This window comes from Cibotium barometz, chromosome 44 (genome assembly GCF_041138505.1).
Source record: "Cibotium barometz isolate CiBa-2024 chromosome 44, ASM4113850v1, whole genome shotgun sequence".
NCBI classification, from domain to species: Eukaryota; Viridiplantae; Streptophyta; class Polypodiopsida; order Cyatheales; family Cibotiaceae; genus Cibotium; species Cibotium barometz.
Genome location: NC_141089.1, coordinates 45,280,130 through 45,307,261, shown reverse-complemented (window position 1 = coordinate 45,307,261; position 27,132 = coordinate 45,280,130). Strand labels below are relative to the sequence as shown.

The 27,132-nt window shown below is 39.7% G+C and overlaps 1 protein-coding gene across 2 annotated transcripts; it reads right to left on the bottom strand.

The window, feature by feature from the left end:
• Positions 1-4,991: 4,991 nt before the first annotated feature.
• Positions 4,992-8,843, bottom strand: LOC147613343 (uncharacterized). Of its 2 annotated transcripts, XR_015263410.1 has the most exons (12): positions 8,107-8,843; positions 7,455-7,529; positions 7,242-7,349; positions 6,998-7,158; positions 6,639-6,753; positions 6,392-6,546; positions 6,228-6,279; positions 6,070-6,138; positions 5,858-5,935; positions 5,429-5,673; positions 5,205-5,310; positions 4,992-5,064 (listed from the first exon to the last, which is right to left on the bottom strand). XR_015263410.1 is itself a non-coding variant. In XM_086782644.1 (11 exons), exons 1-10 carry the CDS (start codon positions 8,536-8,538, stop codon positions 5,440-5,442), a joined length of 1,479 nt encoding a protein of 492 aa, XP_086638770.1. In that variant the 5' UTR covers positions 8,539-8,843; the 3' UTR covers positions 4,992-5,310; positions 5,429-5,439. The 2 variants fall into 2 exon arrangements, 1 of the variants encoding a protein (XP_086638770.1); XM_086782644.1 differs by having other exon boundaries at positions 4,992-5,310.
• Between the last annotated feature and the right edge of the window lie 18,289 nt (positions 8,844-27,132).

Genomic DNA, 27,132 nt, shown 5'->3' with positions numbered 1-27,132 from the left:
AAAAGGATTATAAATTGCAATCCACCCATGTTATGAGGGTCCTCTACCCGAGCCTGGGGAGCTCAAAAGGAATGTAATTGTGGTGTGGGTTGAGTTGTGCATGCATAGGCGTCGCACTTTATGGGTAGGTTCCTTTTCCCAGACACGTGGGTGTCCTAAAAGCACTTGGGTGGTTCCGCCCGAGCAACTTGGTGCTCGAAACGGACTTAAGGTGTCTAGGTTGGCTAGATACACGCACATACACTTGTCGAACACTCCAATTTGCATTGAGGGGGAGTGTTGAGATTGGAAATGCCAAAATTGTTGGGGGTGAGAAGTGAGTTGATAAAATTGATTGGAGAGATTTTATGCACACGCCCAAGTTTAAATTAATTCATGCAAGGTGATGTACGCCAATGGTGCAAGGAGATGGCCATCTTTCAAAAATGAAATAATTAAAACAAAACCAATGAAAAGAAATCGTTAACGTGTCTTACAAAGCAAGCAAGCAAAAAAAAAAAAAGTGAGCTTTACCTATAAGACACCTCTTTATAGCACACCTCTTTGCCCGACACGCCTAGAACAGTGTACACCACAGAGAACACAGGGTCCCTCTAGGGTAGTATGCCCTCAGGAGTTGTCACAATCTAAGAGGGACCTGAGCTATGGGGTGCAAGCATAGCTCACTAGCACAGAGAAGAAGCACACATGAGCAAGAACATAAATGAACAAAAACATAGATGAGCAAGAGCATTCAGATAAGCAAGAACAATGAGAATAGCGAGAACACTAGAACACGAAAATACATGAGACTAGTATTGCTAGAATGATCCCCATCTCACAATCCTATATCCCTTTGTACAATGCCACTTGGCCTTTGGACTCTTTGGACTAACTGGTCCAAGGGTGACCATCAAGTGGCCTTGCCGCCATCACTACTGATGAGGAGCGTGGTGATCATCAAGCACAAGAGACACATGGTGCATCATTGTGGTGTCAGTGCAAGTGGTGCGAGTGGTGCGCTGGCCCAAGTGTCAATGCAATGAGCTAGACCAATCCAAGGTAGCTGGCACTTTTGTCCGGTCCAAAGTTGAAGGACCAAGGTGGCCTTGGCAGCCAGGGTGGCTAGAGAGGTAGCTTGTGCCTACATCAGCCTACTACAAGAAGAGGGTGTTAGAAAAGATGAACTCTTCTCCATTATCAGGGCACATGGGGTTGTTTAAGACTTTTGAGAAGGTGCGAAAGAGTTTCTATTGGAAGGGAATGTGTAAACATGTGTATGCTTTTGTGACGAGTTGCTTACCTTACCAACAAAACAAGGATCCCAAACATAAGCTCAGTTGGTACAAAGCAAATATGCCAATGATGGTTCAAAAGCAAGAGGGGGTGAATCCTAATGCAAAAGAGGAGATGGCAAAGTTGGATGCACTCTTACAACAATGCAAAGCTAATGAAACATGCTCAAGAAAGGATGAGACACTATGCAAATGCTCATAGAAGACCATTGGAGTTCAAGGAGGGAGATTGAGTCTTCTTGAGAATTCCCAAGACTAGGTATGGTGCTCTTAAAGGCAATACAAACACCAAGTTAGGTCATTGATACTATGAGCCTTACAAGGTTTTGAGACGTGTTGGTGAAGTTGCTTACCAATTGGCACTTCCATCAACCACAAGAATTCATGATGTTTTTCATGTGTCACATCTTAAAGCTTATTTTGACCCAGAAGTTCTTATGTAAGACGAGCTACCTCCAATGAACGGGGAGGAGATGACTAAGTATGTGCCATAACTGATTTTGGGTACAAGAGAAAGGGTCCTTCCAAACCAAACCTTAGTGGAATACTTGGTCGAATGGCGAGCATTACCTAAAGAACAAGCTCATTGGCAACCTACCTCTACATTAGAAGGGTTTGATGGGTTATTGGATGCAATTGAGGGGTCCAATGTGGCTTAATAACAATGAATTAGCTTGTTGAAATTTCTTGTAAATTCACTGTGGATAGATCTAAACCCTTGGAATTTGAATGCATAGTGCTTGGAAGTTACACAAGGCTCTCATGCCATTATGGGGTAGATCTTATGGCTTGTTTTGAAGGGTTTGGGAACATTTTACAACCATACACGTGTTTTTAGCACCACACATACATGGCATGAGTATGAATAAGATGTTGACATGAGTCCTTGGTGATATAGTCCATCCATGTGGATTGTACTTAAAAACATCTATGGGAGGATGAAACCTCTTAGGTGGGAATGGTTTGTAACAAAGTTTAAAGGGTCTCATGTAATTTGGGCCCAAGGTCAAGAGATTGGAGAATGGGAAAAAGGACAATGCCTATGGACACATTAAAGTGTAATGTGAAAGGGTGGTCGTGTATATAAGTCAACGTAAGCCTAATCACTTACTAATAGAAAATTACCATTTCTCTCTCTAAACTTAGGCTAGTCTCTCTAAGCTTGGCTAATCCATGCTAAGATGGCTAATCTAGGTTAATCTAGATGTAGCTTTCTTTCCCACACGATTATAATCAAGATACACACCGCAATTGTGAAGGCCACTTTGACAAGACATGAAGACACCACACCACCAGATCATTACTAGACACACACCATCACGCAATAAAAGCCCAATTACAATTTCTTATGAAAGATGTTACAAGCAAGCTCATGTGTTGAGAAATGGGAAGTCCCAAGGAGGATGACCTTTGGGGCTTCAAGTGGTATAGGTATCTCTAGAAATTCTACCATTCAGTGGACGATAGATGCCGTGCAAGTTGGTGTGTGAGTATTGAGGTGGCTGGCCCCGATCGCACGCTAGAAAGCCTCAATCTGCTCCGAGAAACCTAGTGTTATTTCTAAACAACCCTCTCTTTAAAGCTCTTAATGTCACATGCATGGCATGTGGATATGCTTAATCCCTAATTTTGGCTATGGTCGTGAACCTTTTCAAGCATTGTCCAACTAGGATTTGTGCCATGGATTTTACGCCAAGGCATTCACAAGGAACAAGAGGGCATTCATTGGCAAGTTTGGCATTCACTATGTAATTACGTTTGTCCTTAGCTAGCCAACTCGTATCCATCTAACCTCATTCCCTTTGGTATCCATCTGATCCCTGGTTAGTGGGATAGGTCATAGGCTTAGGTGTTTCAGGACGAGCAGAGTAATAAGGGGTTACAGGGTTTTCAAGAAGGATCTCATCCCAAGAAAGGTGCAAGCCTTCACCCAAAGGAGGAGACAAGAAGAATAGGTGCACACAGAACAAAGGATTAGAAAAGGTTTTCAAGATAAGATCCAAGTGGTCAAGAGTGTCTCAAGGATGAGTCCACATGCAATAAAGGGCAATTGGATTCAGTCACCAAGCTTAGCAAGAGGGGATGTCACATGCATGACATGTGGACATGCTTAATCCCCAATTTTGACTACGATTAGGGAGCTTTTCAAGCATTGTCCAACTAGGATTTATGCTAGGGATTTTACCCAAAGCAATCAAAAGGAGCAAGAGGGCATTTACTGATAAGTTTGGTATTTAATATGTATTTATGCTCGTCCTCTGTTGGCTGACATCTAGCCAATTGCAAGTAGGGGTATTTGGGAGCCTATAAACAAGCAAGTTCATTCCCTTTGGTATCCATTTGTGATCCCTAGTTTGTGGGACACATTATAGGCTTGGGTGTTTCCTTTTGGAGGCCATGATGGCTAGGATCTTTGCACAAATTGATGCATATATATAGAAAACATTGTTGCATCAACATCTCTCCCCTCTTTGTTCATCTATATGTTTTGCGGAGCTCTTAATACAAGCAGTTCTTCTGCATGCAACTCTTAACCATGTGAATCCAAATGTTTTAGATTCACTGGTCCCCTTGGACAGCATTAAAGAGAGAGAGAGTGCATGCATATATATATTAACATTCAGCCCAAAAGACCAAAAATAATGTATGATGACCAGTAGTATTGTAGTATAAGATCCAGAATAACATCACACCTAAAACGAAAATGAAACCGTAGAACCACTAAGTCTCATGTGACATGAAGGAATCTATCATCAATGAGACTAAATAGTCATCTGAATATATTCTCTAGAGACCCAATGAGAAAAAAATTGGTCCACCACAACGAAGGGCATATCTGACTTTTGACAAAGATGTCTAATGGTGAGTCTCACATAGGACCTCCTCTATAGTGTCTTAGGTCTCCAACGCACAACGTGAATCACCTACGCACACCAAGAGAGCTAATTGACGTCTCCAACCTTATGTTGGCTTGCACTATGAAAATGATGCAACCTGTTGACTTGCACTACAAGGATGATGTAGCCTATCATCTCTATAAATCCATCCTCTGTCATTGTGAGAGAAAACAACTGGCCATTCTAGATGGAAACATCTAGAGTTCACTCTATTTTTACATATATCTACCAATGCCATCTTTAATAACTCTGCTCAAGGAGGGACAATATAATGTAGTGTTCAAACTACATAAATAGAGCCCATATGACATCTTCAACCTTGTGACACGAGCATATTTACCATCTTCTGCTCCTTGTAAGGCCAAGTGCATGCACCACTTATCTCAATATAGTTTAAAGCATACTTTTATCAAGCACACCCCCTCCTCCCCAAACAAAATTCAAAGTCCATCTCCTTAAGCAATGGCAGGCAATTGCAAGTTTCAGGGTATCTTGGCTCAAATGTTTTCAATAAGAACTGCAACACTTCTTCCATAGTGAGAAAATACTTTCGCCATTAAATGCTACATTCATATACTCCCAATGTTTTTACATTTAAAATATATGCTAGATTTAAACATTTCTCTAGTCCAAGTCCCCAAAGTAGATTTGCTACATTTAGGCTACCTTTCATTATCACTACTAAACCATTACAAGGTTGGCTCTATCAAGATAGGTTGATGTCTTTACTGCTGTTATTTTGTTACATGGCTCGATTAATAATAGTGAAATTTAGTGCAATAAAAAGGGTAAAGATCGCCTCCAAAATATGAGCTAGTCGATGAATTTAAAAAGATCCGACTGATTATTACTGTAGCTGAACTTAAGTTCTTACACAACACAATCCTGCAGACCTGGCGGATTAAGTTGTCAGAAATTTTGATACTACATTATTGGGTTGCATAATATTTTCTGGGCAGAAGCCCCTCTGGTATGTACAAATCGTCAAAATAGAAAGTACAAAACTCGATTTGTCTTTTATAAGTGAGTTTACCATGACACTTGAATGAATGCTGCTTTGTGAAATCACAGTCAAGGATTGAATGGCAAAAATCTACTGTCAAAGGAGGGTGAAGTCCCCAGCAGCATTTAAGAAACATCTGCAATAGGATCATGTTTGAGCAGCAGACGTTTTTTTATCAAGGAATTGTAGTGGATTATAATGGCTCTTTTATAAAAAAATGGTAGAAGAAACTATGTAGAAAGTAAGAAATTTGCCTGTGCAATCTCTATTCTGATTTTGCAGCGGCGGCAGCAGGTGCAGTCTTCAGGCTTAACTCCAGATTTTGATGCATATGAGAAGGTAGCAGCTTAGGCTGATCACTCTCGAGGGGCACTTCACGCGCTTTCATGTTTCGCTTAATATGAGGGTCAAGCTTTACACCCTCTTGAACCCCACCTATTTTCCGGAACTTTCCCAGACGCTGTGCCAACAGTGGCTCAGGCTGCAGCTTTAGAAGCTCCTGTATTCATTCAGTCACTCGCAGTGTTAAGATTGTGTCACCCTACTACTTTTGCAAAACCCTCATTCCACATAATTGGTACAAACTTTTGAATAAGCAAGAGAGCCTAAATGCCATTGTTTTGGATAAAACTTTAAAATATCTATGAGCTTATATACTCAGAACAATGCAAAGGTGTACTTACACGCATGTGTTTGATTATAGCCTCTTTCATGTTCATTGATGTTGTGAATGGATCCGAATGTGCGCCTCCAAGTGGCTCCTGCAAAATCGAGTAGGAGATGAATAAGTTAATGCGATAGCTTCCCCCCCTAAAGACACAAGGTATGAAGTTGACCGGTCATGATAAAAATATTATCCATTTGTTCTAAAGAGTAAGAGGATAAGAATACCCACAGGAATGATTTCATCCACCACGTCCAGCTTGACAAGTTCATGAGCTGTAATTCGCAACGCCTCTGTTGCCTGGACACATCAATTGTATCAGTCAGATGACCACCAAAATTACTAGCACACCAGATAATCGTGACAATCCTATACATTCAATGTCTTACCCGTGGGGCAGCAGCAGCAGTTTTCCATAGAATAGCTGCACAAGCTTCGGGACTACATGAAACCCACGTCAAAACAGTCATCATGCCATGATAAAAGAACCTCCAATAGGAAATTATGCTGGCAACAAAAAATTTTAAGTCGAGAGAGGATTTCAGGAACAAACCTAGCTACGTAGTATACAGCGTTTTCAAGCATAAGCATCTTATCACAGCAGCCAATAGCAAGTGCGCCACCAGATCCGCCCTCTCCGATAACAGTTGTGATGATGGGAACTTTCAGTCCAAACATCTCTCTGAGATTTTTGGCTATAGCTTCACCCTGCAAGAACAAAGAGTTCATTGCCAAATCCAAATACTGTTCTCCATGTGCACATTGAAATCATACACTAGGTTTTGAAAAGTGTGTTATACTTGTCCACGTTCTTCTGCTTGAATTCCTGCATAGGCCCCCGGGGTGTCAACGAAAGTGAGGATGGGGAGGCCATGATGCTCTGCATGTTGCATCATCCTCAAAGCTTTCCGATACCTAAAAGGTAGTTCCAAAGTGTCATGCAATGCAACAAGAAAGTTGGTCTCAAACCTTACGCTACCATTTTTGTTCTATCGATTTTCAGAAATCTTAGTGCCAAAAGTTGTGGAGTTATAATAGCAAACTTATGGAGTCACAATAGCAAAAATAGCATGCAATCAATACTATCTATGTTCATTACTATACGAGGATGATTCAAGGTCCAAACAAGATCACAAAGGGAACTATTACTTCATCATACCCATTGGGAGTTGGCATGGCAAAATTCCTGTATATGTTCTCTTTCGTGTTTCGCCCCTTTTGATGGCCAACAAACATGAAGCTCATACCATCCATTTGTCCAATACCCGTGATAATTGCAGGGTCGTCGTATCCTGCTCGATCTCCATGAAGCTCAAGCCACTGAAATGAAAGACTTGCAAGTGAGAAAACTCTCGGATTTGTGAATAACATCAAAGCCGATGTATCGAGTTTTGGCACCAAACCTTGTCAGTGATGTTAAGCACATGGTCCAGACACGTTGGTCTGTTTGGATGCCTCGCAACACTTAATCTTTGTACTGGGGAAAGTTGACCGTATAAGTCTTTGCGTATCTGGACATGGAGCATAAAACTTGTTATTGAAGCATATATGCTACAAGCTGTCTCATCTAGCCAAATGGATAGAGCATGCAAACAAACTGAGATTTCTTTTCCTACCTCATCATACTTTTCTTGTAGTTCACTTAGTTGCACGGAAAAGTCCATGCCTGTATTGTTCGCAAGTTCACGGACCTGCGTGTGATAACAATGTCATTGTTTACATGATGAGAACAGACAGAGCAGAAAATGTAGAACGTAAATTGCTGAAATTCAGAGGGCTAGAGTTAGAAATGCATTCTAACAAACCTAGCTTTTCTAAACACAATTATCTCATCGTTTGTGTCCTGATTGGTATATTCCAAGGGAGCTTTCAAAAAACCTTGCATGGATGGATGTTTGCACGCATCATGCATACATGCTCACATATATTCATCCATACACACACGCAAATATGTTCATACACGCACACACACACACACACGCACACTCATACGAACCTGAATTACCTAATAAAAAGCGTTTGGATTTTACTGATTGGGAACAAATGGATGCAGATACCACACATGGCTTACCTAATAAGAGCCATTGAATTTCACACACATATGCATGCTACATACATACACACACTCTTGGTCTCACTGGTAAATCTGGCCTTGCAAAAGCCTCTTTTGAATTTACTGCTCGAGAGAAGATGGATGCAGATCATCTCAGAGGGCAGAAGAGAGAGAGAGAGAGAGAGAGAGAGAGAGAGAGAGAGAGAGAGGCACACCTCTTGAATCTTCTTCTGGATGTCGACGAGGGGGAGCTCGAAGGGGAGAGGGACAGGCTTGGGCTTGGTGGGGAGGGGCTTGAAGCGGGAGAGGAGGGGAAGTGGAGAGCCTGTCAGATCTTCGGGCTTCAGCTTCTGTGGCCACGGGTACTCCTTGTCCGGCGTCTTGCGCCCGCCTCTCTTCAGCATAGCTAGGGCCACCATCGTCCTCCTCTTGCTGCTGCCGCCTCCTTCTCTGAACCCTGCCTTTAGATCAAACCCTATCTGCAAACCCTGGCTCACCCCATTCTCTGAGCTCTGCAGCCTCCCAAACTTGCCTGCTTCTGCAACAAATTTGCTTGATTTTGCTTTCCTTGATGCAGAAGAAGGTGAAATGAGGTTGCTTTCTGCAAAAGACAGGGGGGTGGATTGGGGGAGAACAGCTGCTTCCATGATGGAAAAGAATGATAGAAGGCCCGGCTATGGCTATGGATTTGGCTTTAGCTCTTGAGAGAAGCCTTGCTATGGCTGTGAAGAGGAGCTCAGATCAATCACATCAGGAGCTGAATGAAGCAAAATGAGGTGTGTGAACCCCAACAAGCGAGGGGACAAGGGTTTATTTTTGGGCTTTCTTTTTTCTTTGTTTGTTCTGGAGAGATCGACGGAGAAGACGAAGATGGTGTGCAGGCTATAGGTGTGGGAAGAAGCGGGAGGATCTGCCGAGTCATTCCTCGGTTTGTTGTGTGGTATGCATATGCAAGCTCGCATCTTGGGTGGCTGCATGGATAGCCAGCCAACTACCAATTTGAAAGCTGGTGTGTGCGCGTGCGTGTGCGGAGAGAGAGAGAGAGAGGGGGGTATTAACGGAGACAGGTATTAAGTCGGTAGAATGCAACACGAGGGCATATACGACCAACGGTGTGGATCATGACCTTTTATAAGGGCCCTCATACTAGCCAATCTGCTCCACTTGTTGTGGGTGGCAAAAAGGTAGTGCAAGGGTCCTCTTTTATTACACACACACACTATGGGTGAGAGAGGGAGAGAGAGAGAGAGAGAGAGAGCGTGCTTTAAAGTCACAAGATGGTGTGTGTGTGTGTGTGAGAGAGAGAGAGAGAGAGCGTTTTAAAGTCACAAGATGGTGTATGTGTGTGTGAGAGAGCTCTCTTTAAAGTCACAAACCCTAAGCGGGGCTTCACACGTTCTCAACAATGGCTGCCCAAAAGCAAGCTAAAATCCCAACGTTGTCGTTGCATTGTGGGAGCGTGGTTGCCTTGCATGCCCCAACCTCCAATCACTTCTCTCCGCGCTACGAGATTTGAGGAAGGAGGAGCACCATGCACTGCTAAAAGCGCATTTGCTATCCATGTGTCTTTTATAGTTCTAGATCGCCTAAGAGAGAGAAAGAAAGAGAAAAGTTAGTCTACGAAAAAACAAAATGATGTGCGAGACATATAGAGCGTGGAGGTCTTACGCCAAATATATGGTTCAACAAAAGAAAAGAACACACTTTAAAAAAGATAGAAAAATCCTACCAATCATCTAGGAGGGCTTTGATGCCATCATTTAGGCATTGACATTCTTACGCACACCCACCTAGTGTATGTCAAGTACAATGTTAATTTAGCAGCAACTTGCTTCTCAAGACACAAAACTTAGCTTACCTACAACTATAATCAAGCCATGTGTGGAGAAAACAAGATGCAATTGACAAGGTGAGGAGAAAACAAGGTGCATGTAAACACTATACACATCTTGTTTCTAAATCCTCTCAATGTGTCTCACTCTCCATCTAAGTTCTACTTGTAGAGGTAGATATTGATGTTTTTTCATGATGGCTTTATTCAAGATAACTGGTTAGGCTTCTCATCAAATCTAGGTGAGAGGCAAGAGGCTCTCCCCTATTTAACGTAAGCTCAAAGAACTGAATTAGAAGGCTGATCTTAGAGCTCTTAGCTTGAGTACCAAACAATGTGCCCAACTCTTCCCAAGCTTTATTTGAAGTGCTTCTTCCATCTATGTGATGGATAAACTGATCACTCAAGCCCAAAGCTATGATGGTGGCAAGAGCCTTTTCATCCTTACTAACCCACAATGCTTACCCCTCCCTAATAGTAGTAGGCTTTTTCTCCTTTCCGTTGGCAATGCTCCACAACCCCTTTCTCATTAATGTAAATTTAATCTTAGTCTGAAGCTTGTTCCTTCAAATTTATCTATCTTGGTGGCCATTAGAGAAGGTCTTACCTCAAAGAGGCAGTGTCTAGTCCCTTTATAAGGAAATAAGTGCAAAGATTAATCCCAAATGGTTTAAGTAATGAGCCCTCCCAAAATTAGATATGCATGAGAATAAATGTAGAACAAAATTTGAAAATGTGGAAAAAAATCTTATTCTGACAGGTGATTCCGACAATTGACTCAGCTGAGTCCAAAAGCTGACTCAGACAACTAATTCAGATAGCTGACTTAGGTAGCTAACTTTGAAATATGACTCAGGCAGCTGACTCTGAAATCTAACTCAATTAACGGACTCAGATAGCTGACTCCAAAATCTAACTCAGTCAATTGACTCTGTGTTCAGACCACTCTGTCATCTGATTTAGAGAAAGTAAACCCTATCATAAAAGTAAACCTGGCCAAAAAAAGTAAACCCAGCCAAAAAAATAAACTTGACCAAAAAGTAGGTGGTGTCACAAATAGGTTGTTGGCTATCTCACCAGCAGGTTATTGACTGTTCAACAGTCGTGGATTGTCAGTAGTAGGTTGTTGATTGTCAATATCAAGTCATGGATTATCAACTCTACAACAACAAGTCATCGGATTGTTAACACAGCAGGTCGTCTGATTTGTCAGCCAGCAATAGATCGTAGACCATCAGCAGTATGTCTAACTAATTCATCAGGTCGTCTCGACAGTCAGTAGAGAAAGTTGTCTAACTCATTCCGTGTTCATATTGTACCTTGATGCTAATGCTGATATGCTTGAGCTCAAATGCCAATTGAAGCAAAGCACCAATTGGAAGGCAAAGCAGCGCCCGCACGGAGGTGTGTGGAGTCAGCTCTGCAGGATTGGAAAGATAATCTGTAGAGTAGTTGTAGACGCTCTAGCTAAGATGAATAGGGCACACGGCCATTGCATAGGTGATGTAGCTAATGAAGTGTTGCGCAGTACAGTGCTAATAAAGCGTACTGTAGGAGGTCGTCTGGGAAGAGCGATAGCAATTCTGGTCAGTAGACAGCAGGTAGGAGAGCTTAACGTAGTCGTCTCAATAAGCAGTCTACAGCAGATCACAGGAGACTAAAGCAAGCAGTGATGCACATGACTAGTTGCAAACAAGCGAGAGATAGAATGAATAACAAGTCTCTAATACCATGTTGAAGTTCATGGTGGATCAAACACAAGCATTATGATGGTGGATTAAGCCTCAGCAAGCACATGATTCGATGATTAACAATAAGCAAAGCAATTAACAGAGAACCAACATATTAATATAAAGCGTGAAGATTATTTTATTCGTGAATATGAGCCTCATTATATAGGCTTTGAGTACATCTGATTAGGTGACTCTAATCTTGCTTAAAATACTAATGATCGAGTTGTGTCAATTTTGCTTTTGAGAGTTGATTATAGATTTGACCTTTGCACCCTCCCCTAAGGTTATGTTTCATATATTATCCCTCATTCCCATGTATACATCAATTTTATCATATCTCCCCCACTTGACATGATTTGGGGTGTGATGGCCTTATTTGAGGCAATGATTGGCCGAGTTCATGTGCACCAAGTGGACTTTCTTGTGATATATGTAGCACTATTAGGGTCAAACAAGGTTGCCCACTATCTCCTACACCCTTTGGTCTATACATTAATGAGATAGCAACCTTTGTGGATATAGATTTGGGGGCAGAGGCTTGGCTCAGGTAGTGGTGCCCATATTGCTATATTGAGCAAATGGCATTGTCTTAATCTTAGATTCAATAGGGTTAAAACATTGATTCGACACTTGGATGCATTGGAGATGGCATTGTTATATGGAGATGGCATTCCTATATGCAGATGACATCGTCTCTTGATCTTAGATTCCATAGGGTTTACTTGGATGCATTGGAGAGGTTTTTCACTTGGATGCATGCATTGGAGAGGTTTTTCACTTGGATGTATTGGAGAGGTTTTGTAGGGAGAGAGACCTTACCCATAAACCTGAACAAAACCAAGGTCATGATCTTCAACACATCCTCGGAGGTCACATCATGACTCTCCTTTTTTTGAGATAGAATGTGTGTGTGTGTGTGTGTGTGTGTGTGTGTGTGTGTGTGTGTGTGTGTGTTTAGGAAACTACATACAAAAGTCTCCTCAGGCACTTCCTTATACAAAATCCTACTACAGAATGTCTTTCCAAGAAAAATCAAACTCAATCTGGGAGCAAACCATCTACAAAGAAGAAAATACTACGTGCTTAAAGGGGAATTCAAAGACCAAACTCAATTTTGGAGCAAACCATCTGCAAAGAAGACACTGCCATTGGCTTTAAGGGGAATTTTAGGAAACCCACACTTGTGTTAAAATAGCAATGTGTGAGGGTGCAACAAGTGTAGAGCAAGGGGGAGAGCATACACATTAAAAAGGGAAGAAGAAAGACTAAGGTTCCTAGCTCAAAGGTTGATTTGTATGGTCACTTGTAAAAGGTGAAGTCAATGATCAAAAACGTAGCACAAGAAAAGTTCATGGAGGCACATGTAGTGTGAGAATTTATGGACACATGTGTGGCAAAAGGGTGCACATCAACTCTAATGCAAGGTGATTATGTTATTTTTTTATCTTCTCATTGTATCTTTTGCTTTAATTCTTTATTAATTACATCATTTATCAAGTCTTCTAGCTCTCTTAATTACTTGACTATTAGGTTGATTAGTTTTGATCCTCCATAGCCTAGCTTAAATCCATGCTTTCCAATATGGTATCAGAGCCATGGTAACTAGGATGTGGTGGATCTAGTTTAGTCTAGGATAGGTTAGGAGTGTTATTTTTGTTGGAGTGATTTCCCTGATAAAATACAGAGAGAGAAGATCTTCAAGCTTAAAAATCTTTAGTTGATCAAGTAGTTTTTCTTCTCTATTTTCTCTGCCAACAAGATTTGTACCAATCATTAACATCTTAAATAGTAGCTCAAAGCTACATAAGAAGAAAGAGAAGGAGGGGAGCGTAAAATCTTGGTATTGGTAGGCTGTGTAATGTAGATGCATCAAAGCAACAATAGTAGCATCTAATTAGAAGTGTAGCAAAAAGCGTTTTCATCCTACGCACAGCCAAATTTAGTGGCCATAGCAATCTCACATGGGCTCTTGTGTATCCCTAAAAAAAATAATTTGGTTCTAGCAGTAGAGCCAAGCTTGAGCACAGGAAAGGTGAATGTTACAGAAGCCAACAACATACTCTACAAGCAAGAGATGAGACAACATCAAGAGGAGGCAGGAGATAACTTTACTAGAGCAGGTCCAGACACAATACAAACAAAGTACACAATTGGCATTCTCAATAGACAATACATGAATTTTTTTTAGGTATACAAATGTATAAAAGCTAATTTTGGGTCAATAGTTGTGTTTGATGATGTTTACTTTCCTGTTTGACCATCTAATTACTATCAATATGATTTACTCATGTATGAAATTGAAGTTAATAGTTGTGTTTAATGATATTATTTCTATGTTATTTGGGTGAAACAAATGTGCAAAAGGTAATTGTTGATTAAAAGTTATGATTTAGTTCTATGAAGTTATCTCTGGTTAAAGTTGTGTTCAATAATGTTATTTCTGGTTAAAATTGTTGTGTGCTATTTGTTGAATTTTTTATGGAGATTCAACATATGGAAGACCTTGTGGCTTTAGACGCAAGAATGACACCATCGGCTTTCTCGAGTTATAAAAATGTATAAAACCTAATTTTTGGTTAATAGCTATGTTTAATGATGATATTGATTTTAGGATATAGGCCGAAACAAGAAGAGAGACATTCACTTCTAATTGAGGCCGAGTATGCCTCGTTATACAAGAGAATGACAACAAGTGAAAGCAACCAAAGATAATGCAACAAGAGAGAAATGCAAGGAAAAAACATGTTGACCTTTGGGTTAAGGAGCGTATTTATCCACCCAATCCAATTATCCAAAGACCTCCACAGTTTAACAGGATTACATCTTTCATTAAGTATGTGTGTGAAGGCAATGTTGTAGGGTTATTGGGATACACTAGGAGGCTTACAATGCAAGCTCATAGTATTTACACATATGTTCAACGCACCATGATGGGCATGGATGCAAGGATTAAGGAGCTCACAAAATCACTAAGTGAAAAGGAGAGAGAGTGTCAAAAGGTGCAAGATGCAATACATGTTATGGAAAATGCGATGCATGTTGTTGAGGTAGACAATGCAGAACTACATGGCAAAACGCAGGGTTTGGAAAAGGATAACAAAAAGAAGAGAATAAAATATGGTGGCTTACTGCATTTGAGGTACCAAAGGAGGACTATGAAATACTAAATATTTTTTTAACTTAACAAAGATACCAGATATTGTAAGACAGTAAAACAATGGTGAAGTTTTTGCATGTCGATGGGTTTGGTGAATACAAGGTAGAATGGAATCTTGCGGGCGATTTGAAAACATTGAAATTTATGTTTGGTGTTTCAAGTTCAGCATCAGCTAAGTTCCCTTGTTTATATTACATGCAATCAAAAAAGAAAGGCAAGAATGGGAAGAAACACTGGATTACAAGGACAAGATAACGTGGTGCTGCAACACATGACCAATGTGTTCAAAGGAATGGAATGTTAGTGCCATTAGATCCTAAGTGGGATCCTATTTTAGAAATACCCTTGACAAGGGTCAATTTTTACACCTTGTATTGCATAGTAAGGATAATAGAGAAGTTGGTGTTTGAGTACGTGTGTTTTTCCTATAAGATACAGCCTACTTTAGATATTGATGCAATATGCAAGATGGTAGAACAAGTCTTATCTGATGTTTGATTACAAAGTAGAAATAAAAAAGGATGAGAAAAAGTCAGGAAAGAGTGGAAATTTGCCATGCAAACCGTGTTTTGGGGGAGCAAAGGCTAAGAAATTCTTACCTCCACTACGAGATGAAGATGGTAAGTTTCTTGTAAAACAACCGAAGAAGTACGAAGCATTAAAAGAGCTATACATGGCTATCCCTAATCGGAGCAATGGGGATAGATGCATATCGCAAAGGCAAATGTGTGGATTGCACACGATAAATTAGCACCACTTTTACAAAAGATGACATTAAATTTCAATGATGCCAATGAATTTAAAGAGGTGGTGGGTGAACTTTCATAATTCAATGATGTAGGCATGGACTTCAAATTGCATTACACACTATATGGTAAGAGTGGTCACCATTTTGTTACAGTTAAAATATGAATATAATATTTTGAGTTTAATTATGGATCTTGTGTGTTTGAATGTAGCACATACTTTAGGCTCATGATCCACACTTTGCTAAATAGGAAAGTTTGGTGATATGGTCCACACAAGGCATGGAGCAATCTCACCTAGCAAGCTCGAAATGCGGATTCCACAAAGCAACGTCACATGGAGATGAAATCAATGATTCCAATCTTATGAGGCATTTACTCCAATGATTGTATAGGAGAATAGACATAAGGTATGAGGACAAATTAATAAAGTCCAAATCCAATGATATACAAGCTGTTTGCAGGGCAATATATGAAGTGAGGAAAGCAAGATATGAAAATAGCATGGCTAGAGAACATCATACAGAATGTTGACAACCCAAGAGAGAGTCGGTTAGCAAATGGAAACATCGAGCGCAGTGGTGTTCAGAGTTGTAATTGAGAAATAATAACAACATTTTATATTTATGAGAGTACTGCAATCCAATGTTTTAAAGAAATAGATGTTTGCTAAAGTTGGATTTAGATAACTTTTTCAAAGTTTTCATAATGTTGATATATTTTGAAAATAAGTGTCAATAAGTCTCATTTATAAATGAAGACACTTCTTTTATTTCTCTCCATTCCTTCATTTCTCTCTATTCCTTCTAGCTTGCGAGTATGGCGTGTACCAAGGCACCGCGATGTTCATTCCTGATCTAGTGAATGTACTATCACCGTTTCATGAAATTAGGAGGTTCCAAAAGAGCCCCAAGTTTCTTATACCCAAGGCATCTTTCTTAAGGTTGGTGCGAGAAATATTTCAAGATCTACAAGTACTTTTCAAGAGATCAAGCATGTAATGTGGAGCGATGATCAACCCAAGCATTGCTTTCTCTTCAAGAGGCGGTTGAAACTTACGTGGTGAACCTCATGCATGATGATGAGTTGTTAGCCATCCATACGTGGCACATCACACTCAAGCCCTCAGATCTCTATCTTGTTTGTAAGAATCGTACAACAGTGATGCATTTAACCTTAATCATGACATGGCTTAAAGAGCTGCAATAATGCTCGCGTATCGTTTTGTGTTTCCATGTTTGTGTTTGGTTGTACTCAACTAGTTGTACTTGATGGAATGTATTGGATTTGGAATTACTGTTAAGTTTTTTTATTTCCAATATTATGTCATAATGTCAATTTATATTCTTATACACGGTGTACAGTGATCATAATGAGCTAAAATTTGTTCTATGCATAGATCATGTGGCTTACAGCATGAGCATGCATGTGCATGTGAAGGTGCTATTTTATACACAATGTAGCTTACATAGCCATGATAAGGTATCAACCCCCATAAGAGGTATGTAAGACCCCTATCAAAAGGCTCACGTGTGAAGGCTTGCTTTTTAAAAAAGCAAGCCTCCACACACGAGCCCTACAGGCCTCTGATGGGGCTAATATTTTTTTTAGGGAGTGATATATAATAAATCCATGCATACATAAATTTTGAGCTCATCCTAATTAGGGAAAGAGATTTTTAAAATTAAAAATTATTAAATTTATCTATTAGGCCAATTCCTTTAAAAAACAATTCTCATTTGGAAGAAGTAACTCTCACTTCACCTCATTTCTCATCTTTCATTTATCTCTTTCACCTCCAAGAGCATGGCTCGCACCAAGCAAACTATAAAGAGAGTCTGGACCTCAAAGGAGAGATGTGGAGGACCCCCCTCCAACCACAACCACAACAACATTGCAAGCGTTAGTGGAGGCCTGGCACTGTGGTTCTCCGTGAGATAAGGAAATACCAAAGGACGATCCACTTGCTCATGCCAAAGGCGTCCTTCCAAGGTGTGGTGCAACAAACAATGCAAGATTTGCAACTCTCTATGGATAGGAGGTTCTGGGCTCATGCATTGCATAAATGTAATTCTCAAAAGCTATGTAAACCTCAGTGTATATCTTGATAAATATACAAACTTTTTTCTCGTATCCTATGTTGCAAATTAGTCTCATTTAATTTGAGTTTATATAATTTATTGATTTATTTACATCTTCAAATGGCTATAATTATTATTTGAGTTATGTGTTTAATTTAAATTAGCTTTTTTGAGTCTACTAATATAATACATTTCAAGACACATGTTAAAACAAAAAAACTCCGCAACCCAAATTTCCATTCATAACAAAAAAAAGTTGCATAGTCATCAAGGCTATATCCTAGGCTTCTTACTATTGAGCTCTCCAAACTATGAAGCCGCTTTGATGGCTAGAATCAAAACATGAAACCCTTTAAGCTTTGCTCTGATATAGTCGGATCCTTTATCCCTGATGAAGCCACCAGCCACCATAGAATGCAAGCGGCCCCACCTTTGATTCGAGAACAAATAAAGCAACTTTGATCGTCAAAGTAGAACAACTTTTTCCAAACTTGAATTAGTCGAAATAATTTTGAATAAAGCACCGTTTATAAGTGCTTTAAGCTTCAAGAAATTCTCAGCATACCTTGGAGAGGAAGTCTTGTGGAAGACTATCACATCATTGACAAGTTTTCCAATGTACTCCTTTAGTGCAGAGTTGTGAACCCTTCCTTGGCCCTCGGATCTTCCACTCTGCCTTGACATAAACCCATCAAGATACACAATTTCTTGCTCACCAATAAGTAATAGTACCCCCCTCTGTGCGTGTGCTTAGGCGGCCTTGGCTCTAGTACTTAAGGAAAGAGGGTGCCAATGGCTTTAGTACTATTGAGCATGGGAATTGGGGAGACCCACCTGCAAAATTGTTTAAATAATCAATGGCTTTGTATGTGCATAGGCTTTGATATGTGTCACAAAAGTTGAATTTTAAAACTAATTATTAATGAGAGGTAGAGTTTTTTTCAAAATGGAACCAAATTTGATGTGTGGGCCACCAAGGCATGCAGGGCCCTGTAGGTGATGGCATGCCCATCTAGGGCCTATAAGGCATCAATACAAAGGCTCGCGTGAGAAATCCTAGTTCTTGCAAGATTCAAGCTTTCTCACACGAGCCTTTGGACTGATGCAAGAACTAGGCTTTCTCACGCGAGCCTTCAAACTGATGCCTTACAGGCCTCAAATGGGCATGCCATCACATGCAGGGCCCCTGTATGCCTTGGAGGCCCCACACATCAAATTTGGTGAGCATCTGGTAAAAATGAGTTAGCTTCTCTGCTTTGTTGAGCTCCTTGCAAGGGTGCCTTCAAGTCTACTCCTAGAATGGGTCTGCCACATCGTCTAACTCGACGAGGTGTAGCATGGTGTGGTCGAGATTTGAAGAGTTCCTCCTATAAGAACTTGAACTCTTCATCGATAATCTTATATTGAGAATCTCCATCCTCAATCTACTTCTGGGCAGCAATGATAGTAAAGATGTCATCTACGCAGCTTTCACCATATCGTCCAACCTCATTGACCTAGGTAGAGCTTCTTAGAGATCAAAGTCCAAGAACTGATCATTGGCATCTCGCATAAGTATACTATAGAGTTCCTCCTCCCTCAACTCCAAGAGCTCCAACACATCATGCATGAGGAGGTACTCCACCCCTTAAATGGTGATGGCACTTAATGAAGCTAGTGGTGGGTCAGGACTTAGCATTTCATGAGGCTGGATACTTATTACAAGCACCATGCAAGAGCTCTCTATGGCCTTAATGGTAGGATCTAGAACAATCTCCTTTGGCTCTCTGTCTATGTATTCCACTAGTGGGAGATCATGGGTGTCATCAGCCTTGAGCTCTTCAACATCAGAGCTCAAAATGTTAATAGTAAAAACAATATCCCGCTTAATGAGACCAAGTGGGATATGGTCTTCAAAGGAGGTTGGAACAGAGGTAGCGTGGAGATGTCCAACATGAGAGAGAGCTCTTCTCATCACTGCCTCCTTATGGTTGGATCCACTCTTCATACCGAAAAGGAACTCTGAAGGAATCCCACTCAAGGTGGAGTTTAGGATAGAGTAGGTAATGTGCATCACAAAATGTAGCTAACGACAAGCCATTAGGGTCCAACGTGGAAATGGCGGCCTCAAGGTCTATATTCTCGCAAAACCTAGGGTAGATCTAATCCCCAAGGTGAGCATAGCGGGTGGTGCTAATCCACGCGGCAAAAGTAGGGGAGGTGATCATGATGAGTAGTGGAGAGCTAGCACACAAATGGAGAGCTAGAGAATAGATAATATGAATGAGTTTGATCTAACTATACTCATATTTATACTTACAGTCGAATTTATACTATTTTTAATAAATTTATACTTACAGTCAAATTTATACTTATGTTTATACTTACAGTCAAATTCATACTATTTTTAATAAATATTATTGTACTTATAAATAACTATAAGCTTATATTTATTTTTATACGTTATGTCTATAGATTTAAAAATTAATGACACTTTATTAAAATATAATAAAAAATAAATCCTACTTTTATTTTATGTTATATTATATTTTATTATTTACATAGTTACTTATATTATTACTTGTACTTAAATATATGCTTAAAGTTGTATTTATTTGTATACTTACATGTACTTATATCAATAGACTTAAAAATTGAAGACACTTCATTAAAATATACTAAATCATAAATCATACTTCTATTTCTAGCATAGTTAATTATATTATTATTTACACTTAAATATATACTTATACTTATACTTATGTTTATACTTACTTATACTTATCATTATTTGCTTACATATACATGGGCTTGAGACATAGTAGACTTAAAAAACCACAACACTTTATTAAAATGTATAAAAATTAAAAAACCACAAGACTTTGATGCACTTGAACCTCTTTGTGCATATAAACATGTTGAATGAAAGCCTCTATTATTATACCCATACCATTGTTGCGTCTCCTGAACTCCATGATCCATTATTTGTTAGGTCCTGTTACATCTTTGAGCTTGACCTCGAAAATCCCACAAGTACTTGGTCACATTAAAATCCAATCTAACTTACTGTACTGATTATACTTCCAGTTACCTTCATCATCTCTCCTATTAAACACCTCCACAGTGTGAATAATACTGGCTTTCCTTCTTCTTGAAGACATCCACAGTAAAAAACAAAACACCGAATCAACAAAGTTAGATTGTATGATTAATAAATCTCTGTGTTATAGAGCATTAAGAAGGGATCAAAGAAAAAGACAATTCTACACGAAGTTTAAGGACCGTGGTAATAAAACCATGAAGCTATATGACTCAACAAAGAGTTCTTTTGAGAGTGCCTCCAACTCCTATAATAGCGGACTTAGCGTGAGTGTCCTTCAACTATTGTGTGCTGCACCTCTTTCTCTTTGATGTGCACCACCTCCTTTTGAAGCTGCTCCTTGGCTTGATCTAACTGAGTTTTTAGCTCCTCATTCTCCTTGGTTGTTCTGACTATGGTCTTGCTCAACAGTCGATTGTGCCCTTCCACAGTTGTCAACCTTGCTTCATGTTCATTCGCAGTCTTTCAACTTTTAATGATGACATCATTGTGTGTGGCGTCGGCCGGTTAATTGGTCTTTGAGGACTTGCACCTGGTTTGTTTTGTCTTGGAACTGCTTCCATAGTTCTACATGTCGTCTGTCATGCAGTGAATGAGTGGTAAGGAGGTGACACTGCCACATTTTTGTTCTTGTGACCATATAGATGAGTTGGTAGAGGTTGAACTGTCTACTTCATGGAACTAGAACTGTAGAGCAGGTTGCCAAGACCTTAGTCTAAGAAGGACCTTGCGCCGTGTGGATGTTTTTGAAGTCCAATTTTCTTTTCTTGCTGGGGCTGGGGCCTTTGTCGTTCCGTTTGTGCTTGTTAGCCTCTTGTTCTTGTTCTTCTCTCGAGTAGCTTCTGGATGAGTTGATGAGGCTTTTTTGTCCTCCTTGGCTACATCCGCTTGTGGCAATATTTGTTCCTCCTATTCTTGGGGCGCACCTATGCGAGCTAAGGTGGGTAGATCTAAGAGTATTGGATCACATAGAGGTGATAGGTTTTTGAAAACCAAAGCAGCTCGGTTGGGAGGGGGTGTTGGGAATACTGATTCTGAAACCTTAGATTCCAAGGATAACTTTTTTATGAAGCTTATGCTTTCAATTCCCAATTTTGGGTCAAGGGTGGTGGTTACCTTCAATGGTGTTTGTTGTTCTGCTAGTGTTCCCTAATATGATGCAATATCCTTGGCAACCTCCTCTTCCAGGTGCTTGGTTTCTACTTCTACTTTGATGCACACTACCTCCTCTTCCAGGTGCTTGGTTTCTACTTCTGCTTTGCTGCACACTACCTCTCATCTTTTTTGGTTTGTGTTCCTTCTTACCTTCCTTGACTCCTTTGGTTATTTCCTTTAGGATCTCTTTAGTATCTTTAAGGATAACTTATCCTTGTTGCATGTCTACTATAAGGTGTGCAGGATCTGCCATGACCCCCTATTGTGTCTAGGCATGTGATACTTCCTGTTCTTGTGTTCCTTGGGGTATTGGGATGTCACCTACAATATGGCTAAGTATCTTGGTTAGGAGGTAAGGGTTACACACCTTTGACTGGTGGGACTTGAGTTAGTGCTCCATTCCTTTACGTATGAACCAAGCCCAATCCTCTTCCTTCTCTTCATGCACCTTCGCTATTCAATGAAGAGATATTATATTGTACTTGTCATCGGTTTTACCTGCATGATCATTGACATGGCTCTGTAAGCTCTTTCATCTACCTGCTCCCATGTTTTTATATTCAGCACCATTTGAATTGTTGGCAAATTTCTTTAACATATCTTCCATTAGCATCTAATCGATGTGATGAAGATGTGATGGAATGTAAGGTGGCAGTTGAAGCGCCTCTCATATCATTGTTTCGGAGATGTGAACATGTTATGTGGATCCATTCGGCTTTGTGATCGTCCCCTTTTTAGTATTTTTGTCGTAAGATTTTAGAAATTCTACACGTAGGGATTGGTTGAATGTGCGAGGGAGTATTTTTGCCATCTTGCCCAACCCTACCTTTTCCAACTTATACTGGACATCTGTATCTTCCAAGATCTTCAAGCACTCTTTCTGGGCTGTGGTACTGAAAGAGAATCTTGCCCTATTTTGTTTTGATGGCTTCCTAGAGCATGATACCATTGAGATCCTTGGCATAAGGCCCCAGATAAGTTAGTTTGTTGCTTCATGGTCCTCTCTTTTTCTTCACAGCCGGTGATCCTGTGGCGCTGGCTTGAGTCACAATAGGGGTCCCTTTAAACTCCGAGTCAGAGTCCTCGGTGTGGTAGCCATCTATAATATTAGCAAAAGATCATCAGTCTTGGTGACTTGTAGGAGGTCTTTGTTCATGATGGGAAGAGTATCAATATGGTGAGCAAGATGGACAATGTTGTGATGTGGTGAATTAGAAGATATACGAGACTTAGAAGTTAGTTCATGAACTAGTAGAAGGAAGTTCACATCATGAAGGTGTTAGTCCATGAAACTTTATTGCATGAAAGAGTAATTCCGTGAAATAGTGAAATGTTGTTCACGATGTGAAATATTAAAGAGTGAAAAAGTTTATGCGTGAATCGATTAGGCCGTGAAACAACAGACTGTTGTTCATGGTGTGAGAGAGCTGTTAAATGGTGAAAGAGTTTATTCCACAAGGCGTTAAATCGTGAAAGAGTTTATTCCATGAACTGTTAAATCATGAAAGACTTTATTCTGTGAAACAGTAATCTACTATTTCACGGTGTGAAAGTTTGTGATAGTGGAAAGTTAGTGAATTTTTAACCCGTAAGTGACTTTTTAGTTAATAGGCGAATGCATGAGAAGATGGTTTGTGAAAGCGCAGGGCTTGATTTGAAGTCGTGAAACCGTAAATTATTGTTTCATGTTGTGCAATTTTTATTCTCTTTGATCAAGTTGAAGGTAGTATTAGTGTCTTATGAAGGGGAGATGATGAAAAAAAGATAAAAAAAGGAGAAGAAAGAAACCAATACAAGCATTGTATTCTTGGAAAAAATAGTCACAACATTGTTGTCCTTTGCTAGTCTTCTGCTATCTCACCAAGGGAGGCAACTTCAAAGCTCTCATCTGAACTACTCTCAATCGTCACATCATCAGCCTTGATAAGTGTTGCATTTGTTCATGCTCTGTCAATCAAAGCTTGAGATTTTTCTTTTATTGTGCAACCTTGCAAACTCCCTTGATTGGGTTCACCATGGCCACTTCTCATAATCATTCCATGGCCACTCCTTTGCTTTTGTTGTGCAGCCTTGGAAACTCCCTTGAATGGGTTCACCACCATGGCCACTTCTCATAATCATTCCATGGCCACTCCTCATAGGGGCTATATATACGTGATCTAGTCATTCCAACCAATCATTATAATATAAGTTTGGGATTGATACCCAACATCCCTCCTCAATATCCATTGTCAACCACTCCACTTTAATGACCTTGCCTTATCCTAGTTTTGTAAGGCATCGCACCATTCCTTTGTAACCGAGCTTACTTTTGTAAACATGGCACTAGAGGAAAATATAAAAAAGTGGCCTTAGTTTGTGCTTAATGTTAAATTAGGAAAGCCTAAGGACTCCATATACTTGTGGAAGCTAGACTAGTGAGCTATATACTATTTTTAAATGCCTAGGGTAGGCAAATGTGAAAGCTAACTTCATGTATATATGAAAGCTAACTTCATGTATATAAGCCATTTTAACATTTAGCAAGAGAACAAGTCATTCCCTAAGAAATTCAATTCGTGTGAGCTTTCTTCTCACCTGTCTTACATGGTTGATGATTCATGCGAAAGCTTAATGAATGCTTGCATGATTGGGCTTGCTTGGGCTTCCTCATGGCATGAGCTTATGTTGTTATCCTACTACTTGAGTAATCTAAGTGTGGGAATCTCTCCTTGCCTCCATCATGGCAAGCTTTGCTCTTCCTCCACATCCCATTAGCCTTGGAGCACTTTTGCATGACAATAATAGAATGGTGGATTAGACGTGGAGTTATCACACCCTCATCAGAAAGTTGTACTTGCACAGCACTTTGTCAATAAATTCCCCATGATATTTGCCTTGGTAAGGTAAGTAATCAATATAAACATATATGGCATTGTTGTTGGAGACTAGCCTTAGGGCTTAACCCCAATTCCACATTTTTATGTGTTTTTAGTTGCATGCATTATATTAAGAGTGAGAAAACCTCAAAATTTCCATAGAAAAGAAATACACTTTTTTATTAGGATTAGGTAGCTTAATCACATTCTAATAAAGCGATAAAACCCTAGAAAACTAGGTGTAAACGATACCTTTTACTCTCAAGAACCAGACATGAGCATCAAAAGTTACCTCACACCATGAGCTAAGGTTAGTATCCACCAGTGAGCTAATTTAAATCACATGTTTAGACTAACCAACTCTTGTCTTAGGTATTAAATATCCATTCACACCTTGTACTATTGTCTTGAAAAATATTTTAACATCAAATTTCTCTCATGATCACAATCTTGTACGACAAATCTTATCCTTATTAAAAATGTAATAAATGCAATTAATTTTCAAACTAATTTACATGAAATACATCGTGAAACTATGGATGACTATGCTAGTTTTTAAAACCCATCGTGAGTTAACAATTTAAAAATGTCATAGGTTCTAAGAAAGCTTGAATGGATCGTGAGCCAAGTGCTCTAGAACCTATCGAGTTATAAGAGGGTTAAAAACTACTGTGAGCAATATGTGCCTTAGAAACCATCACTTTCTAAGAAGTTTAAGTTTGCATTGAGCTAACTTAGCTCTCACCTTTACATTATGTCCACCTACTCTAAAACCAAATTTAAATCTATAGGTTCTAAGCTTTTAGAAACCATTTATGGTTGTAAATTTTCCTCATGTTAGAGTTTGACAACACCATTGATTTGTTGATATACTTGAGGATGAAATTATTCTTGGTGGAATTGTGTGGTATTCAATTGATTACATTGTTAATCCCATTTTGGATTAACAATTATGCTCCTCCATTTGAGGACATTAATAAGTGTCATGCAAAGGCACCAAAAATTTTATAACATTATAAGATACTGGCCACCCAAGGCCTTAGTTAGTAAGTTTTGGGTGCCCAAGTGTGAATAAGGGCTAGTTGTATATATAAGGAATTTTCTCATAATGAATGGACACAATCCCCCTTTGTGCTATGAGAGCTCTTGTCTTGTCTTGTAAGAGAGTGTAAGAGTGTACTCTAGTGCATGTGCCTTCTCTATGCATGCTTGTGTTGAGGAGTGAGAGAGAGATTGCCTTGTGTGGTGGTGTGAATCTCTATGGTGATAGCGTGGAGGTGGAGCTTGGAGGATTTGAGCTTTCGAAAGCGAGCTTAGAGACCTTAAGGGACATGAGCTTGGAGCATTGGTAAGTACCCAACGATGGTTATTGTCTACTGCTTCTTTCAATGGTGAATGTTTAGAGTTCTCTCTGAGGAGGTGTAGTAGCCCATAACATTTTTGGCACCACTGTCGAAGAAACACCATTGTTTCTTCCGTTCTCCTTGAGTTTCATCTCCCACTATATAAGTTTCATCATTGCCTTTGCATTTAGGAAGTGCATTGTGTAAATAATGAATGGATAAGAATTGAGTGAAAATAAAGATTTTTTAGAAATTGATTGTTTTTGGTTTGTGGGTGAGTACTTGGGTGACCCTAAAGGAAAGCTACACTGTTTTTTCTTTTAATTTTGATGTTTGTATCACCAAACTTGCTACCGTGAACGAGCAAGTGTGATACTCTATTTTTTGTTTTTTTAAATGCTTTGAACTTGCATTACTTCTTCACAACGTGAACTGACTTCTATGGTTTCACGGCATGAACTTTCAGTGAAAGATCTAATTTACGAACCAAGGATTGTCAAGTTAAGTTAGGAAAGTGCCTCTATTACATAGTTGAGACCAACCAACTCAGATCAAGACAACGTGGACCAGAAATTCGAAGTGACTTTTGAACACGTGAAAGCGCAGAAAATAGTTCATGATGTGAACCAACTCAGATCAAGACAATGCGGACCAGAAATTCGAAGTGACTTTTGAACACGTGAAAGCACAAAAAATAGTTCATGATGTGAACCATTTATGGATTCATGACGTGAACCATTCCTTATTATCTCACGACGTGAATTTCTATCTGCAGTCTCATGACCTAAAAATTCACATTGACAAAACCCTATGAAAATTCATTTGGGGTAGTGATTTAGCCTATCAAATCATATTCTCATGCACTTGAGGTCTGGTAAACTCATTGGAGACAACCTTACTCTCAACGATAGTGCGTTGAACCACCCAGGATCTTCCTATCAAAAGAGTGTTGGTTCAAGCCACTCTGTGAGCACTCAATTGAGTGTTTCCACTCAGAGAAATCTAACCACCATTGATACAAGTAGTGAAGAGTCCATGGAAGAAGGGCTACGATTCTCTGGGATTGGAGAGGAAGAAAAACCATCTTCCCCTACAAGATCTAGTGGTATCTTTGTCATAGCCAAGGGATTTTTTGGTCTCTAAACTAGCAACGATGATGAAGTGCAATCTGTGGGTATGGGACCATTAACCAATGCCAAACAAGCTCCAAGATCGAAAGTACCAACCCACCCTTTGAGTTCTAGGCTGTCTAACATTG

What these genes read in the sequence shown, in the direction of transcription:
- LOC147613343 (XM_086782644.1), bottom strand. Translation starts at nt 8,538, where the DNA reads ATGGAAGCAGCTGTTCTCCCCCAATCCACCCCCCTGTCTTTTGCAGAA. An exon ending in TGCTTAACATCACTGACAAG is followed by an intron (nt 7,159 to 7,241) that starts GTTTGGTGCCAA and finishes CTTTCATTTCAG; the next exon opens with TGGCTTGAGCTTCATGGAGA. An exon ending in GCCATGCCAACTCCCAATGG is followed by an intron (nt 6,754 to 6,997) that starts GTATGATGAAGT and finishes ACTACCTTTTAG; the next exon opens with GTATCGGAAAGCTTTGAGGA.